The 15,752-nt window shown below is 42.4% G+C and overlaps 1 protein-coding gene and 1 pseudogene across 1 annotated transcript in view; one reads left to right on the plus strand and one right to left on the minus strand.

The window, feature by feature from the left end:
* Positions 1-120: 120 nt before the first annotated feature.
* DNAH12 (dynein axonemal heavy chain 12) overlaps positions 121-15,752 on the minus strand; it is a 244,273-nt gene continuing 228,641 nt past the window's right edge. Inside the window, 5 exon segments of the mRNA XM_030926675.1 lie at positions 121-311; positions 1,853-1,920; positions 2,673-2,764; positions 3,183-3,320; positions 11,206-11,410. Of these exon segments, the coding sequence (XP_030782535.1) occupies positions 121-311; positions 1,853-1,920; positions 2,673-2,764; positions 3,183-3,320; positions 11,206-11,410 (694 nt within the window).
* On the plus strand, positions 8,303-9,367 carry LOC104660181 (annotated as a pseudogene).

Consider the following 15,752-nt stretch of genomic DNA (forward strand, 5'->3'; position numbering starts at 1 on the left):
GCATTTGCAAAGACCATTTAAAAGAATAACACCAAGATACTTGGTTTTAGAATGTATATATTTTAAGTAGGACAGGTTTTTTTTTTGTAAACTTTTGGATGTTTTATAAATTTGTCCAATTTAGTCATCCAACTGACAAAGCAAAGCAACCCCACGCTTGATCCAGTGCTGAGTAGGTTGGTCTGTTTTTAACAGCATTGCAATGACAAAGTTAGTAGAATGTCCCGTAGTGGAAAGAGTTCCTTTACGTTCACTTGTCTTGTAGAGGGGACAGACATAGGCATCCGACTTTATAATCTGAGATTTTTGAGCTTGAAAAAAAAAAAGAAACATATTCGTTTGATAAAGGGGAAACAGCCATTAGTACTAAAAGAACTACTTATCTTGTAATAAAATGGCCAGAACTACATCTAAGATCATAATTGTGATATATGGAGGTTTTACAGCATATATACATATATCTTTTTACAGTACTTACAGTATTACGATTGTGAAACAAGGCAAGTATTTCTTTCTTTTTTTTTTTTTTTTTTGAGACCGAGTCTCACTCTGTCGCCTAGGCTAGAGTACACTTGCACAATCTCGGCTCATTGCAACCTCTGCCTCCCAGGTTCAAGTGATTCTCTTGTCTCAGCCTCCCAAGTAGGTGGGATTATAGGCGCCTGCCACCACGCCCCGCTAATTTTTGTATTTTTAGTAGAGACGGGGTTTCACTATGTTGGCCAGGCTGGTCTCAAACTCCTGACCTCGTGATCTGCCTGCCTTGGCTTCCCAAAGTGCTGGGATTACAGGCATGAGCCACCACGCCTGGCCTAAGGCAAGTATTTCATATCGTGCATGATTCTAGGTGTGGAAGACAGGAATAGATTTTAAAGTTCTGACCACTTAGCAGGCATGAGAAAACTCAAGAGGATTTGGGAGGGAAGAAGGAGAAGGGAGGGAAAAAGGAATAAAATACAGTATAGGTAGTGGGGGAGACGCAAAAGGAGAAATACAACTGCTTAGAGCGCTAATCCGAGAAACCCACACAGAAGCTGGCGTTTCTAATTGTTTTTAGCAGGTAAAAAGAAAAACATGCCAACTTTTACCAATTCACGAAAAGAAACTATGTACAATCCCCAAAAAACCAGATATAAGATATTAGGAGTCTTTCCAAACTAAGGTCACATTTCTCATAGTTATAACTGAACCACATTCATAATGAGAATATTTGATAGGTTGGATGGTGATGCTGGGTGATCGGTAAATATTTTCATTTAAGAAATTGTTGTTATTTAAGAATTAAAACGTTAGGGAAGAGAAAACAAAAGAATGAGACTTTTTTTCCAGACTTGTAGAAAGATGATGATGGCAGAAGCAGGGGAGGAGCAAGCAGTTTCCTAAATGGGACAAAATTGGCCCTCACCTCATGTGGCTGGCAACATCTATGCCTTGGGGCACCTGGCTGGCTCCTAGGCCTAGAGGTTTCTTATAGCCAGAAAATGCTAGTCACTATCTGGAGACTGTGTCAAGCTAATTTGTGCCTCTGAGCAATGTGCAAAGGGAATTCAGAATATGGATGGGCAGCTGTTCAATCTGTGAACCCCCTTGTAGAAGTGGGGGGAGGGCTGAAAAGAATGACATATCCCATAGGCTAGGAGCATAAAAAGCAGCATGGTATTCCCAAAATAATATAAATGCCATACACACAAAGGGATAATAATAATTTCTAATGTAAATATTCTATCAATGTTTATTATAATTGAGCTAGATCCTAAAAGGTTTGAGCAAAAACTTATTTTGGGGAGCAGTATATAATATCCATCCTTTTTCTCCCTGAACTTCATATAAATTTTGTTGAGAGAATATTTACTTGGTTTTATCCATATGATGGGCATCAGGTCAAACAGAAGTTTGGGATGTTGTTCAGCAAGCAATCCACTGTAAAGAGAAATTGATAGAAATTATTAGAAATAACTTCTGAAATTTGCTTCTAAGAACAAATTGCTACTTACATATTGGCTTTTACTAGAAGAAAGTACTAGAGACATAGAGAAAAAAATGTAAAAAAAGAAAATGAAAAAATGGCAATGAAGAATTGGGAGAAACAAAAGAAAACGATGGGATGGCAAAGGGTAAACGGTGGACACTTATCAACGGCTGCCAATTTTTAATGACCGCCCATGAGGCCAGGGCTCCAAAGGAAACTTTCTCTCCTTCTCTTCTCTCTATCCCATATATTTTAAACAGGAATAGTATTGCTTAATTTCCTGAGTGAAGCAGGAAATTCAATATTTATTGTAAATATTTATTTATTATCAAAATGCAAGAAAAGGCTTCCCATTCACTAACAGAAAGGTGAACTTCATTATAACTGTAAACTGTTTAAAAGTGAGGTGGTCCTACACATTACAAAATAGAAGGCAACTGTTATAAAATGGAATAAGCAGGAAAATAATTTCAGCTAACTTCTCTACTAATAAGACTACTGAAATATTGACTAAAAATTATTCAGCACCTAAAAATAACAACTCATCAGTTGCCCCAGCCTGACTAATGATTTATGTGAGAGTTCTGATATTATTACTTGCCTTAAAAGAAGACTTTTCTTTTTTTTTTTAAAGCAACAGATTGCTTATCTTATCTATGATTCAGCTACAAATGAAGAGGTCCTGGCAGTTGAAACCACTGACCTTTCTCGGTTCCAGCGTGCGCCATCGAGGTACAATCCGTGAATATAAACACCATCATCTGGCGATGTGTCAGATGTGTCAGATGGGATAACCTGAAGGGACAGGCACACACTAGCAGTGATCCTCTCCAGACAACTTCATCTCATAAAGAACACATTAGCGAAATATTCAGAACACATTCATGGAAACTCTACTGTATAATAGCTTGTTAAACTATACATTTTTTCAGCCATCGTTTGTAAAAAAGTATAAAAGTACTTCTTTTTTAAGTACTTTATCAAATGTTACTGTACCTCATAATAGTTTTTGCTAAAGAGAAGAACACCATTGGATTATTTAAATCAAATATTACAGTATATAAAAGTTCTATCTTAGGGATAGCAAGACAAATATTCTTACAACCCAAAGAATGAAGTAAAATTGCTTACAAATGGGTTACAATATATAAACTCGGTTTAAATACATGACTTAATGTAATGAAATACTGTTGACCTTAAGGAGTTACTATACCTCAAATTCATATCCTAGCAAATCAATAGGGGTGGTATATTTTCTGGCATAATTCTGCATAGCTCCAGTTAAAAAGGCCTGGGTGAAAAAGAAACCTGACAGCCAAAACACACAAGGTTTTCCTGAATTATACCAGTCCTATAAAGGGGAAACAAAACACATTATGTCAGTTTTTAAAGTTATACAAGCACCACCTGATGTACAATTCCTGATTCTGGTTTTTGCTTATGTTGTCCACATTTTCCATCACAAGGCCCTCTTCCCCAATGTCAAGCACACAGCCTGCCTTGGCCCTCCCACCTCTTTCACCTTCTAGTTACTCTTCTTGGAAAACTCAAAACAATTTGAGCATTAACCTGAATGAAACATAGTTTGAAGAGTCAAATCTTCTGCAAAAGCCAAATGTAAATTATTTGATGCTTTATTATATCACCCCACTCAAAAGCAACCACGGTTAGACATCTTACACATTGTCTAATTATAGACCTCATTCGTTGATTCCAGTTCCTTAACCCTGTGTGTGTATATATATATACACATGTATTTTTTTTTTAGATGAAATCTCGCACCATCACCCAGGCTGGAGTGCAGTGGCATGATCTTGGCTCACTGCAGCCTCTGCCTCCTGGGTTCGAGTGATTCTCCTGTTTCAGTCTCCTGAGTAGCTGGGATTACAGGTGTGCACCACCACATCTGGCTAATTTTTGTATTTTTAGTAGAGATGGAGTTTCAGCATGTTGGCCAGGTTGGTCTGGAACTCCAGACTTCAAGTGATCTGCCTACCTCGGCCTCCCAAAGTGCTGGGTATGAGCCACACCGTGCCTGGCCACCGGGGCTGGAGGTATGACTGGCCAGGTGTGAGCCACCGTACCTGGCCCCAGTTCCTTAACTCTCTTAAACCCTTGTCTCTGTGTCCACTGCCCTCACTCCAGTTCATGGTCTTCTTTCTGTACTAGTGCGTGTGTCTTCTTGCTTCTTTCCTTTCTGTTCCATCTATCCAGAAGACTGTTGCCAGAATATAACTCATTGTGCAGAGTTTGGATCAGATGTAGCATCTTGCATAATTCTTCAGTGACCTACCAAATTGTTCAGTGACACACCAAATTAAAGCTTAAACCTCTTGGTCTCCTATTCAAGATGCTTCACATAAAGCAAAGAAACAAACCAAAAACACAGATACTTCACAATCCAGCCCCAATGTATTTTCAGTTCTATTATATCTCTTTTACTTCCTTTCGGGCACCCTGCATTCTAATCTGGACTGGACTATTTGCTGGTCTCTGTGCCGGTGACATTTGTTGTTTTTCTGCCTATCTTAAAGTGATACTACCCTTCTCAGTCCAAGCTTCTCAGTCCAGGCACATCTGGTGGTAAAACACCTAGGCTTGCAGGGTAGGCTGGTGATTCACACCTGGCCAGTCATACCTCCAGCCCCAGTGACTGATTCAGAAATGGACATGTGACCCAATCAAAGCCAGAGATGCAGAAACTCTTGCTGGGACTTTTGGAGAAAAGACTCACTCTCAGCTCCTCGAAGTTGTGTGAATATAAGGCCAGAGTTGCTGTTGCTATCTTGCTACCATCAGATGAGAACCTAACTGAGAATGGAGTTTACCCGAAGGGAATAGAGACAAGAGATGATGTGCAAGAAGCCAGGACAAGATATCCATGTTTGCACCCTGGTTGAATGTTACCTGAAGCCAGTTTAGCTCCTGGAGTTTTCAGTTACACGAGGGAACTTTATTTTTGCTTATGTCAGAATTTTTGTTACTTATAATGGAATCAATCCAAAGTGATACAGTGCCTTTTATCCCACAAGCTACATAGCGATCTCTTTTTCCTTTCTTTGCAGTATCGAAACCATTCATTCTTTAAATCCAGCTTAAATGCTACCTCATCCGTGAAACAGTCTCTGCTTTTTGTGCCATAAGAACTCTCTCCCTTCTTTGAAATCGCAGAGCATTTTACATGTTGGTCTTTTATGGAACATCCCTTACTATAGTGTACTAATTTTCTTTAGATACATGGCTTGTCTCCCTGTAAGCTCTTGGCAGCGTCAGGACAGGACTTTTGTTATAATTATGTTTTTATCACAGAACACGCAACAAGGTGCTTTGAATAAAATAAGGTCTCAATTCATATTTATGGAATGAACAGATGAATCAATGAGATGAACTTTGTCTCTGGGCAGGCAATATACTCTGGGAAGAAGCCAGTTTTGCCCCCTAGGAGGAAGAGAACAAACTGCTGTTGGAGATGCTGCAACAGTACAAGCTATCAGGTCAAGAATAGGCACAGAAAGAGATGAAGTCTGATGAGGGCAAAACCAGGCAGAGCAAACACCAAGCACAAGAAGGCTGTAAAGGCCCACAAGGCAAGCATTTAGAAAACTCACTCGCCCATGGCTCCCTTTATCCCAGAGTGTCCTTAGTGTCTGTGGTCAGCTACTTGTACTATCTCTGAATAAGCTACCATTTACTAAGTGCTTAGTACATGCCAGGCACTGTGCTAAGCATTTTATATGCACTGCCTCATTTACTCTATAAAATAACAGTGAGTTGAATGTTTCTCTCATTTTACAGATGAACAAACTGGGGTGCAGCAAGATGAGTAACTTGCTCAAAGTCACAAAGATAGTAAGTGTTAGATCAGGATTTATGCTGGGATTTTAGGCAGTGTGCAAAAAGTTTTTTTGTTTTTTTTGTTTTTAAAAAGGCACAGGAGGAGAGAATGTGAAGATGCTATGGACTGAATGTTTGTTTTCCTCCAAAATTCACAGATTGAAACCCTCATCTCCAAGGTGATGGTATTTGGAGATGGAGCCTTTGGGAGGTAATTAAGTCTTAAGGGTGGAGCCCTCATGATAGGATTAGCACCCTTATAAGAAGAAACAGAAGAGACATTTTTTTCTCTCTGTCTTTTTCTCTCATCATGAACCAGGAGAGCCGTCACCAACAACCTGACCATAATGGCATCCTGATCTCAGACTTCCCGGCCTCCAGAGCTGTGAGAAATAAATATCTGTTCTTTAAGTTGTCCAGTCTATTTTGCCTTTTTTTTTTTTGAGACGGAGTCTCGCTCAGTGGTCCAGGCTGGAGCACAGTGGCCGGATCTCAGCTCACTGCAAGCTCCGCCTCCCGGGTTCACGCCATTCTCCTGCCTCAGCCTCCTCAGTAGCTGGGACTACAGGCGCCCGCCACATCGCCCGGCTAGTTTTTTGTATTTTTTAGTAGAGACAGGGGTTTCACCGTGTTAGCCAGGATGGTCTCGATCTCCTGACCTCGTGATCCGCCCGTCTCGGCCTCCCAAAGTGCTGGGATTACAGGCTTGAGCCACCGCGCCCGGCCTATTTTGCCTTTTTTATAGCAGCCTGAACTGACTAAAAAGATTGATAGGGTGAACAGTGAGAGAGAAATGAAGAAAGGGTAGTCCTGATAAGTAACAACTAGGAAAGGGCCCCAGGTGGGGGAGAATAATTGTTCTGAAAAATGTCTAATTACAGACAATCCACTAGCAAATCTTGTTTTCAAATACCTTGCTCTGCCTGTAGCCCGAGCAGCACCACCTCGTTCTGCGTAGCTCCTCTAGCACCACCCTACAAAACTTCCCTCCAGCCCCTGGTTCTTTACAGATAGCCTCTTCTCTGCTTAGCTGCCCACTGCACTCTTGCAACGTATCTTCATACTTTCTCTAATAAATCTGCCTTTCTTTACCTACGACTGTCTTGGTAAATTCTTTTACTGAACATGACGCTGGCCCCAGACAGTTGCACCCAAGAGAGAAAGAATAGAAAATTCAGATGACTCGTTTGCTTAACTTACTAACTCTAAGAACCATTAGGAGGTAAAGAAGAGTCCAGGAGAAAGAAAGATAATGAGAAAACTATAGCTTCTGTAAGGGATAAGAGAACAATGGAGGAAACCCTTTCAGTATTCTGTTTTATATTATTCCTTTTGTTAAACATATAATCTACATGAAAACTCCTATCAATTAAAAATAATACAAAAGAAAAATGGGCCTAAGATATGAATTGACAACACACACACACACACACACACACACACACACACACACACCCCACAAATGGCAAGCACACATACAAGCATAGGCTCACTAGTCATCAAAGGAAGTCAAATGGAAACAGCAAGATATGGTTGACCTAACAGATTGGCAAAAATTTTAAAGGGATATAGGAGAAAGTCTGTTCTGCTACATTCTTACAAGCACTGGTTATTTTATGATTAGCTTATACAGTGAAACAAATAAAGCTTTTGTACAATAAAAAGGCAATTGAATACTGAAAGATCATATACCTTTGTGAACTTCCAAAAAAATAGTTTTGGGATTTTCCCCACCCCTTACTCCTTCATAAACATCAACCATAGAATGGGGACAGGCAGTGGAGTTGAGAAGGAAAAGCAGTGTTCTGTCTGATGTTTATGCTGGGAGGACAGCAGAGGGGGCATTCAAAATACTCATCTTTTCCCTGGTTTTCTGAGATAAGAGGCACTGATTTAAAGACAATAGCCAATTATTGATAAATCCAAGCCTCTGGCCTATAATCCCAGTGCTTTGGGAGGCCAAGGTGGGAGGACTGCTTGAGGTCAGGAGTGAGGGACCATCCTAGGGTACTTGGTGAGACTCCATCTCTACAAAAAATAAAACTAGCCAAGTGTGGTGGCACATGCCTGTAATTCCAGCTATTCAAGAGGATCCCAGGATTTGGAGATTACAGTGAGCTAAGATCACACCACTGCACTCCAGCCTGGATGACAGAGCAAGACCCTGTCTCTAAAAATAAAAAAAATAAAATAAAAAAATTCCAAGCCTCAGGATTTTTGACTTACCATCAGTATTAAAATCACAAGACGGGACGCTTCTGGCCTTGGTTAAACCCACCTGGGAGGTAGGTTTGTGAGCGTGAGAGGACGATCTGTACCTCGGGGACTGAAGTATGCTTATCCAGGTGGGCTGCCTCGAGCCTCGATCCCACCCCTGCGCTGGGTGTACTACAGACCTCCACATGTTGGACAGTAGGATTCAGCAAAGAATGAGTCCCACATCCTCTTCTCATCCATAAGCCACTCTTTCCAACTGCTTTTCCACCTCCCATTGTCCCTATGTCTACTTTACTGCTCAATCTGGATTTTGGGGAACCTCCTCCCAAAAAGGCATTAGAAGGAAATGCCAAGCACTGAAATTTTGTCAAGAAGCGGAGGCTCTTAGAACGGAGAGGCTTTCTGAGTAAAAAGAACCAACCCCCTAGCAAGGCGCTTAAGTTGCACTCTGAACCTCCAAAGAAAGGGGAAGCTCCGACGGTGGATGGCACTTGGAAGACCCCTTCCTTCCCAAAAAAGAAGAAGACAGCTGCCTCTATCAATGGGTCAGGACAGCCCCTGGACAAGAAAGCTGCAGTGTCTTGGCTGATCCCTGCTCCTTCAAAAAAGGCTGATTCTGTTGCTGCTAAAGTAGATTTGCTGGGGGAGTTCCAGAGTGCCCTTCTAAAGATCAATAGTCACCCAACCCGCTCTCAGAAGAAGGGCTCCCAGAAGAAATCCTCTAAGAAGAACCATCCTCAGAAGAATGCCCCACAGAACTCCACCCAAGCTCATTCAGAGAATAAATGCTCCGGAATATCCCAGAAGTTGCCACAGAAGATGGTGGCAATTGACTGTGAGATGGTGGGCACAGGACCAAAGGGACATGTTAGTTCCTTGGCTCGATGTAGCATTGTCAACTACAACGGAGATGTGCTTTATGATGAGTACATTCTTCCCCCCTGCCACACTGTGGACTACCAAACCAGATGGAGTGGTATCCGGAAGCAGCACGTGGTGAATGCCACACCCTTCAAGATTGCTCGAGGCCAGATCTTGAAGATACTCACAGGGAAGACAGTGGTGGGACATGCCATCCACATTGACTTCAGAGCCCTTCAGTACTTTCACCCCAAGTCCCTCACCCGTGACACCTCCCATATCTCCCCCTCAACTTGGAAGGCTGACTGCCAGGAGAATGCCACCATGTCTCTGAAGCATCTCACCAAGAAGCTGCTAAACCGGGATATCCAGGTTGGGAAGAGCGGACATTCCTCTGTGGAAGATGCCCAGGCCACCATGGAGCTGTACAAGTTGGTTGAAGGCGAGTGGGAAGAGCACCTAGCCCAGAATCCCCCTAAAGACTAGTGACAGTGGGGACGCTGGTGATATGGGGAGGCAGAGGCAGCGCCCAGGAGAAACAGGGCAGCGGACCAATGGACGGCTCCACCAGCTCCACATCTTTGGAAGCTAGATTTGTGGAGAGAGAGAAGCTCTACTCCAGGCTTAATACCCATTGAAATTTCACCTCAGGTGTTGTGTCCTGTGTCTGGTTAAGTGTCCCATGGAAGGGGGAGGCCTTCACGTCAGAACCCAGCCCTGTACCGTTTACTTCTTAAATGGTGCTAACCACAGGTGTTCCAGCGTGCTGTGTGCCAGTTAAGATTTTTAACTCTCAAGGGGCAGGGCATACTGGGAAATGTGGTTTCCCAAACTGCCTTATCACTTGGGTGGACATATGTCTCCTTTTATGCCTTTTGGTTTGAGTAATTAACAGCATCCTCTTCCACACTCAGAAGTGTTCTAGTTGGGGCCAGGCATGGTGGCTCATGCCTGTAATCCCAACACTTAGGGAGGCCAAGGCAGGTGGATCACCTGAGGTCAGGAGTTCAAGACCAGCCTGGCCAACATGGCAAAATCCCGTTCTCTACTAAAAATACAAAAAGCTAGTGGGGCATGGTGGTGGGTGCCTGTAACCCTAGCTACTCAGGAGGCTGAGGCAGGAGAATCACTTGAGCCCAGGAGGTGGAGATTGCAGCGAGCCGAGATCACGTTACTGCACTCCAGCCTGGGTAACAAGAGTGAGACTCTGTCTCCAAAAAACAAACCAACAAAAAAAGTGTCCTGGTTGGATAACAAATTGTGTAATTCTAGGGCTTAGGCTTAAACCTGTACCTTTGGCAGGGCGCAGTGGCTCACGCCTGTAATCCCAACACTTTGGGAGGACGAGGTGGGTGGATCACAAGGTCAGGAGATCGAGACCATCCTGGCTAACACAGTGAAACCCCATCTCTACTAAAAATACAAAAAATTAGCCAGGCGTGGTGGCAGGCTCCTGCAGTCGCAGCTACTTGGGAGGCTAAGGCACGAGAATGGCATGAACCCAGGAGGTGGAGCGTGCAGTGAGCCGAGATCGTGCCACTACACTCCAGTCTAGTCCACAGAGCAAGACTCCATCTCAAAAAAAAAAAAAAAAAATTGTGTGGTCCCTTTCCATGTCACAGACTCTGCTTTTGGCTCAGAGTCTGTATCTAGCCTGTGTCAGGATATTGCCTGTTCTTCCCACCTTGACTTCCAGAGCAGCCATCGCTGGTGAGCTTTAGTTCTCCTTAGGGTTCCAAGGCATTAAAAGTAAGAGTGTAACTTGGAAATCAACTTTTGTGATTTAGGAAAGCTGTCTCTTTCCTAAGGTAATGGGGGTTTATTTCATTTAGGCCCCAATTGGTAGGTTTTAAAATAATTTATAAAGTGTTTTAATAATTTGGTTGTCTTTTTTACCTTGCTAAACCAAGCCTCTAAAAACTCAAATTATTCCCTTGATAAATTTTTATAATGGAAAAAAATAATCACAAGATAACTTTAAACTGTGGTCTTAGAGGACCACAAACTTAGAATCTTGGTCTCAGAGACCACAAACTTAGAATTTTGAAAAATATAAATATCACATATTACATTGGTTTGAAGTATAATTTTAATTTTCCACTCAGTACTTTGAAATGTGTGTATTTTTCAATATTCTAAAATTTTCATCAGACTATCACGAAGCTACTAATCACATTTCATTCAACTCAGAGACATTCAAGTGACCAGAGCCAACAACTAATATCTCCCCAATTAACCAAAAAAAATAAAATTTTATGTGTGTGTATTTTACATATTTATACATGCATTTTACACACACACACACACACACACACAACTTTTACCTGTAAAAAGTTCAACCGGGCTAGGAAATCTGTGGTGTAACTTCCTAGTGGCTTAAGGCTTGGGTATGAATGTTTGGCCCATATTTCTGGAACCTTTCCAACAAGTAAGCTGCTGGAGAGTGCCTCCAATGCAGAATCCATCACAACCACTCCCTTAATAGCTTTTTCAAGGTCCCGCAGACTGTTACGTATAGTTATAATTAAACTGCAATGAAAGAAATTATGTCATCAACATATATGATGATATCAACATACAGTCTTTCTAGAAGAACAGCAGGCATTTCATTCCCAGCTTTATGGGACTGCTTCCCAAAATGTGTCACCTCCCATGTGGTGGTACGTGAGGTAATGTTAAATGATACATGTATGAACATTTTTCATTCATCACACACATATTTTAAAATACAGAAAGTAATACAACTAGCATATCAAAATTTTTGCTTTCTGGCTATTTTTCCTCAGGACCTAGCTAATTTAAGCAGGGAATGACTTAAGGAAAAATAATAGGTAAATAATATTTCAGGTGACATGAAAATATGAAAAAGCTGTAATGATGTCATTCAATGGCTGAAACTAAGGAAACACCGCATGAAAACATAAATTGGAGCAAGATGGCCAAATAGGAACAGCTCCAGTCTCCAACTCCCAGCGCGAGCGACACAGAAGACCGGTGATTTCTGCATTTTCAACCGAGGTACTGGAGTCATCTCACTAGGGAGTGCCGGACAATCGGTGCTGGTCAGCTGCTGCAGCCTGACCAGCGAGAGCTGAAGCAGGGCGAGGCATCGCCTCACCTGGGAAGCGCAAGGGGGAAGGGAATCCCTTTTCCTAGCCAGGGGAACTGAGACACACAACACCTGGAAAATCGGGTAACTCCCACCCCAATACTGCGCTTTAAGCAAACAGGCACACCAGGAGAATATATCCCACACCTGGCCGGGAGGGTCCCACGCCCACGGAGCCTCCCTCACTGCTAACACAGCAGTCTGCAGCGATCTATCCGCAAGGCAGCAGCGAGGCTGGGGGAGAGCGCCCGCCATTGCTGAGGCTTAAGTAGGTAAACAAAGCCGCTGGGAAGCTCGAACTGGGTGGAGCTCACAGCAGCTCGAGGAAGCCTGCCTGTCTCTGTAGTCTCCACCTCTGGGGACAGCGCACAGCTGAAGACCAACAGCGGAAGCAGCGGGGGCCGGTGCAGACGCGAACGACTCTGTCTGACAGCTTTGGGGAGAGCCGTGGATCTCCCAACGCGGAGGTTGAGATCTGAGAACGGACAGACTGCCTGCTCAGGTGGGTCCCTGACCCCTGAGTAGCCTAGCTGGGAGACATCCCCCACTAGGGGCAGTCTGACACCCCACACCTCACAGGGTGGAGTACACCCCTGAGAGGAAACTTCCAAAGGAAGAATCAGACAGGTACACTCGCTGTTCAGCAATATTCTATCTTCGGCAACCTCTGCTGCTGATACCCAGGCAAACAGGGTCTGGAGTGGACCTCAAGCAATCTCCAACAGACCAACAGACAGTCCTTCTGACTGTCAGAAGGAAAACTATCAAACAGGAAGGACACCTATACCAAAACCCCATCAGTACATCACCATCATCAAAGACCAGAGACAGATAAAACCACAAAGATGGGGAAGAAGCAGGGCAGAAAAGCTGGAAATTCAAAAAATAAGAGCACATCTCCCCCTGCAAAGGAGCGCAGCCCATCGCCAGCAACGGATCAAAGCTGGTCAGAGAATGACTTTGACGAGATGAGAGAAGAAGGCTTCAGTCTATCAAACTTCTCAGAGCTAAAGGAGGAATTACGTACCCAGCGCAAAGAAACTAAAAACCTTGAAAAAAGAGTGGAAGAATTGACAGCTAGACTAATTAATGCAGAGAAGATCATAAACGAAATGACAGAGATGAAAACCACGACATGAGAAATACGTGACAAATGCACAAGCTTCAGTAACCGACTCGATCAACTGGAAGAAAGAGTATCAGTGATTGAGGATCAAATGAATGAAATGAAGCCAGAAGAGAAACCAAAAGAAAAAAGAAGAAAAAGAAATGAACAAAGCCTGCAAGAAGTATGGGATTATGTAAAAAGACCAAATCTATGTCTGATTGGGGTGCCTGAAAGTGAGGGGGAAAATGGAACCAAGTTGGAAAACACTCTTCAGGATATCATCCAGGAGAACTTCCCCAACCTAGTAGGGCAGGCCAACATTCAAATTCAGGAAATACAGAGAACGCCACAAAGATACTCCTCGAGAAGAGCAACTCCAAGACACATAATTGCCAGATTCACCAAAGTTGAAATGAAGGAAAAAATCTTAAGGGCAGCCAGAGAGAAAGGTCGGGTTACCCACAAAGGGAAGCCCATCAGACTAACAGCAGATATCTCAGCAGAAACTCTACAAGCCAGAAGAGAGTGGGGGCCAATATTCAACGTTCTTAAAGAAAAGAATTTTCAACCCAGAATTTCATATCCAGCCAAACGAAGTTTCATAAGTGAAGGAGAAATAAAATCCTTTACAGATAAGCAAATGCTTAGAGATTCTGTCACCACCAGGCCTGCCTTACAAGAGACCCTGAAGGAAGCCCTAAACATGGAAAGGAACAACCGGTACCAGCCATTGCAAAAACATGCCAAAATGTAAAGACCATCAAGGCTAGGAAGAAACTGCATCAACTAACGAGCAAAATAACCAGTTAATATCATAATGACAGGATCAAGTTCACACATAACAATATTAACCTTAAATGTTAATGGACTAAATGCTCCAATTAAAAGACACAGACTGGCAAACTGGATAAAGAGTCAAGACCCATCAGTCTGCTGTATTCAGGAGACCCATCTCACATGCAGAGACATACATAGGCTCAAAATAAAGGGATGGAGGAAGATCTACCAAGCAAATGGAGAACAAAAAAAAGCAGGGGTTGCAATCCTAGTCTCTGATAAAACAGACTTCAAACCATCAAAGATCAAAAGAGACAAAGAAGGCCATTACATAATGGTAAAGGGATCAATTCAACAGGAAGAGCTAACTATCCTAAATATATATGCACCCAATACAGGAGCACCCAGATTCATAAAGCAAGTCCTTAGAGACTTACAAAGAGACTTAGACTCCCATACAATAATAATGGGAGACTTCAACACTCCACTGTCAACATTAGACAGATCAACGAGACAGAAAGTTAACAAGGATATCCAGGAATTGAACTCAGCTCTGCACCAAGCGGACCTAATAGACATCTATAGAACTCTCCACCCCAAATCAACAGAATATACATTCTTCTCAGCACCACATCACACTTATTCCAAAATTGACCACATAATTGGAAGTAAAGCACTCCTCAGCAAATGTACAAGAACAGAAATTATAACAAACTGTCTCTCAGACCACAGTGCAATCAAACTAGAACTCAGGACTAAGAAACTCACTCAAAACCGCTCAACTACATGGAAACTGAACAACCTGCTCCTGAATGACTACTGGGTACATAACGAAATGAAAGCAGAAATAAAGATGTTCCTTGAAACCAATGAGAACAAAGATACAACATACCAGAATCTCTGGGACACATTTAAAGCAGTGTGTAGAGGGAAATTTATAGCACTAAATGCCCACAAGAGAAAGCTGGAAAGATCTAAAATTGACACTCTAACATCACAATTAAAAGAACTAGAGAGGCAAGAGCAAACACATTCAAAAGCTAGCAGAAGGCAAGAAATAACTAAGATCAGAGCAGAACTGAAGGAGATAGAGACACAAAAAACCCTCCAAAAAATCAATGAATCCAGGAGTTGGTTTTTTGAAAAGATCAACAAAATTGACAGACCGCTAGCAAGACTAATAAAGAAGAAAAGAGAGAGGAATCAAATAGACGCAATAAAAAATGATAAAGGGGATATCACCACCAACCCCACAGAAATACAAACAACCATCAGAGAATACTATAAACGCCTCTACGCAAATCAACTAGAAGATCTAGAAGAAATGGATAATTTCCTGGACACTTACACTCTCCCAAGACTAAACCAGGAAGAAGTTGAATCCCTGAATAGACCAATAGCAGGCTCTGAAATTGAGGCAACAATTAATAGCCTACCCACCAAAAAAAGTCCAGGACCAGATGGATTCACAGCTGAATTCTACCAGAGGTACAAGGAGGAGCTGGTACCATTCCTTCTGAAACTATTCCAATCAATAGAAAAAGAGGGAATCCTCCCTAACTCATTTTATGAGGCCAACATCATCCTGATACCAAAGCCTGGCAGAGACACAACAAAAAAAGAGAATTTTAGACCAATATCCCTGATGAACATCGATGCAAAAATTCTCAATAAAATACTGGCAAACCGGATTCAGCAGCACATCAAAAAGCTTATCCACCATGATCAAGTGGGCTTCATTCCTGGGATGCAAGTCTGGTTCAACATATGCAAATCAATAAACGTAATCCAGCATATAAACAGAACCAAAGACAAGAACCACATGATTATCTCAATAGATGCAGAAAAGGCTTTTGACAAAATTCAACAGCCCTTCA

This window comes from Rhinopithecus roxellana, chromosome 1, assembly GCF_007565055.1.
Source record: "Rhinopithecus roxellana isolate Shanxi Qingling chromosome 1, ASM756505v1, whole genome shotgun sequence".
Taxonomy (NCBI): domain Eukaryota; kingdom Metazoa; phylum Chordata; class Mammalia; order Primates; family Cercopithecidae; genus Rhinopithecus; species Rhinopithecus roxellana.